Consider the following 2,061-nt stretch of genomic DNA (forward strand, 5'->3'; position numbering starts at 1 on the left):
GGCACTGTGGATCCACTGAGCAATCTTCTAACTGAGAAGGGAGATGGAGGACTTAAGAAACAGTCTTGGTTTGGCTCCTGTTACAGGACATGACCTCATTAGACAGAGGCAGTGGTGGCACAGGAAGGGGCAGTCACAGTCTTGTCATGTCACCTGCTAAGCCCCTGTGTTTGTCAGGCAGGGAGCCCTGAACTGTAGCCTGCATGGGTAGAGGCCTCTCTGGAGCCTACATTTGATGAGGAGTGTGAAGGGCTACCACAGAGTAGCCTGGATAACCCAAGTCAGGGGTACACAAAGGGGCCTTAGAGGAAACCTAGGGAAGCTGTGGGGAACAATGTCTGCCCCAAACCTGCCCTGCCTAGCTCAGCACGACCAGCTCCCCTGCCTGGAGGAGGTGGGACAGAGAGAGGGAAGGCTTGGTCATTGAGCCTGTCCAGCTCCCCTGCCTGGAGGAGGTGGGACAGACAGAGAGAAGGCTTGGTCATTGAGCCTGTCTAGGGCTGCAGGTGCTCAGCTCCCCTGCCTGGAGGAGGTGGGACAGACAGAGAGAAGGCTTGGTCATTGAGCCTGTCTAGGGCTGCAGGTGCTTATGGGAGCCTATGGGGACATCACATCACAACAGTGACATCACAGGCCAGTTCTCTAGAGGGAAGGGAGGAGCTAAACTCCATTTCTGTCACCCCAGGAGCCCAGCACTCTGAGCAGGGACATGCCTGCCCCTGTCCTGCCTGACTCTGCCTGGGGAACCAGGATCCTCTGCTGTGCTGCCCTTTGTCTCCTGGGAGCAGGTGAGTCCTGAGCACAGAGGAGGTGTCCTCTGAGTCCACAGGCTTTGGTTGCTGCTGAATATCACATTTCTTGGGCTGGAAGTTCAGCTTCTGTGTGTTTACTCCACAGGTTCAGTGGATGTTGGAGTCATCCAGACCCCAAGATACCTAATCACAGAAAAGAGGGGACAGGCCACTCTGAAATGCTATCCCTTTCCTGGACATGACACTGTGTACTGGTACCAGCAGACTCCAGGCCAGGGTCCCCAGTTCCTCATTTCTTATTATGCAAAGATGGAGTATGGTAAAGGCAACATCCCTGACCGATTCTCAGCTGAGCAGTTCAGTGACCACCACTCTGAAATGAACATGAGCTCCTTGGAGCTGGGGGACTCAGCCTTGTACCTCTGTGCCAGCAGTATAGACACAGCCCTGCAGAGCCACTGGTTTTCTGTACCCAAACCTTCCTGTTCCAGCTGAGGATGTGATAGGGAGAGGGGAAGTGCTGCCACACAGCCTTAGCAAGCCAGGGTGCCAGTTCATTCTCACACTCCTTATTCTACTGAGCTCAACCACAACAGTTGTGATCAGTTTGTCCCAGATCTGTTGAAAAACTTTACATGTCTGCCTAGTAATGGCAGGCACTCCTTCTCTGTGCTAAAGTGTATGTCTACACTATGTAATTTGTAAGGGTACATATAATTTTATAAGATGAAAAAGATCTCAGTGTCCTATTTTATAGATTAGAAAAACAGCTCATGGACTTTTCCAATATTTCCTATTTAACAGCATCAGAGACATCATCTAAACCTGCATCTCCAGCCTCTAAAATAAGTCTGCTATAATTTTAATGTGTTCCCTCTCTCTTTGTCATGAAAATGCAGCAAAGAGCTGTGTCTTCCATTCCAGCCAGCTGGGTAGCAGTGGAAGCTGCACATCGTGGTGTCTGATTGCTATGGCTTATTGTCTGCCAAGTACCAGGACGTATAAGTGAATGTCAGAGAATGGTTGTCCTGTTCAGTTCCATATAAATGAACCCAAGATATTTCCATAATACAAATCTAAGTGAATAGGAAGATCTGCAGTGCATCAGAGAACTAAGAAAATGAAACAAAAACCCTTCAGCTATCAGAGTAAGATTTAATGAAAGGAATTAGTGCTTATTAAACATTGGAAGGTCTGGAGGATGGAGGTTCTTTGGAAAGCCAACACTTGCTCTTCAGTCCACCATTACAGATGACAAAAATCTGAAGTTGCTAATTTTGCCCAGGTCCAGAGCTGCAGAAACAGTTGA

The 2,061-nt window shown here is 49.0% G+C and overlaps 1 gene segment (V, D, J or C); it reads left to right on the forward strand.

Moving 5' to 3' along the window:
* The first annotated feature begins 560 nt into the window (after positions 1-560).
* LOC102487500 (T cell receptor beta variable 13-like) lies at positions 561-1,247 on the forward strand. The segment is given in 2 exon segments: positions 561-788; positions 898-1,247. Coding segments are annotated over 2 exon segments (429 nt in total).
* Positions 1,248-2,061: the final 814 nt, after the last annotated feature.

Source organism: Tupaia chinensis, unplaced genomic scaffold (assembly GCF_000334495.1).
Source record: "Tupaia chinensis unplaced genomic scaffold, TupChi_1.0 Scaffold000140_1, whole genome shotgun sequence".
Lineage (NCBI taxonomy): Eukaryota > Metazoa > Chordata > Mammalia > Scandentia > Tupaiidae > Tupaia > Tupaia belangeri.